Raw genomic sequence first — 1244 nt, 5'->3', positions numbered from 1 at the left:
TTTATATATGTTGAGATGGAGGACTTTCTTGAAACATGTTGAACATGGAAAATGAAAATTTAATAATATGGAGGTGGTGGTGATGGAGAAGGAGTTGAAGATGATTGATAATAGTAAGGAGGTGGTGGTGATGGTGAAGGAGGAGGGGGTGAATTAGTGTAGTAAGGCGGTGGTGGAGAACTAGGAGATGGATTCTTATAGTAGTCGTTCTTTGGGAAAGATGGCACCTTATATTCCGGTTTAGGTACTGAAGGCACCTTCGGAACATATGGCACCTTCTTGTAATTGTCTTCTGGAACTGATGGTTTCTTGTAGTAGTCATTCTTTGGCAAAGAGGGCACCTCGTATTCATGTTTAGGAACGGAGGGTACCTTTGGAACCTTCTTGTAGTTGTCTTCTGGGACTGATGGCTTCTTGTAGTAGTCATTCTTTGGCAAAGATGGCTCCTGGTATTCCTTTTCAGGCACTGAGGGTACTTTGTGGTCGTTATCTTTTGAAACAAACGGTACCTTCTTGTAGCTATCTTTTGGAACTGATGGCTTCTTGTAGTAGTCATTCTTTGGCAAAGATGACGCTTGGTATTCCTTTTCAGGCACCGAGGGTGCCTTGTAGTCGTTATCTTTTGGAACATACGACACCTTTTTGTAGCTGTCTTCTGGAACTGATGGCTTCTTGTAGTAGTCATTCTTTGGCAAAGATGGCACCTGGTATTCCTTTTCAGGCACTGAGGGTACCTTGTGGTCGTTATCTTTTGAAACAAATGGCACCTTCTTGTAGCTATCTTTTGGAACTGATGGCTTCTTGTAGTAGTCATTCTTTGGCAAATATGACGCTTGGTATTCCTTTTCAGGCACCAAGGGTGCCTTGTAGTCGTTATCTTTTGGAACATACGACACCTTCTTGTAGCTGTCTTCTGGAATTGATGGCTTCTTATAGTACTCATTCTTTGGCAAAGATGGCGCCTGGTATTCCTTTTCAGGCACCGAGGGTGCCTTGTAGTCGTTATCTTTTGGAACAGGCGACACCTTCTTGTAGCTGTCTTCTGGAACTGATGGCTTCTTGTAGTAGTCATTCTTTGGCAAAGATGGCGCCTGGTATTTCTTTTCAGGCACCGAGGGTGCCTTGTATTCGTTATCTTTTGGAACAGACGGCACCTTCTTGTAGCTATCTTCTGGAACTGATGGCTTCTTGTAGTAGTCATTCTTTGGCAAAGATGGCGCCTGGTATTCCTTTTCAGGCACCGA

The 1244-nt window shown here is 43.6% G+C and overlaps 1 protein-coding gene across 1 annotated transcript; it reads right to left on the bottom strand.

The window, feature by feature from the left end:
- Positions 1-6: 6 nt before the first annotated feature.
- LOC124890208 (protein PELPK1-like) lies at positions 7-1238 on the bottom strand (the record flags this gene model as incomplete). Its single annotated transcript, XM_047402015.1, has 1 exon — positions 7-1238. A coding segment is annotated over one exon (1179 nt), but the record flags the coding sequence as incomplete, so codon positions are not given.
- Between the last annotated feature and the right edge of the window lie 6 nt (positions 1239-1244).

This window comes from Capsicum annuum, unplaced genomic scaffold (assembly GCF_002878395.1).
Source record: "Capsicum annuum cultivar UCD-10X-F1 unplaced genomic scaffold, UCD10Xv1.1 ctg13406, whole genome shotgun sequence".
Lineage (NCBI taxonomy): Eukaryota > Viridiplantae > Streptophyta > Magnoliopsida > Solanales > Solanaceae > Capsicum > Capsicum annuum.
Note: the sequence above shows the minus strand (reverse complement) of the source record. Positions and strands in the feature narration are given on the sequence as shown.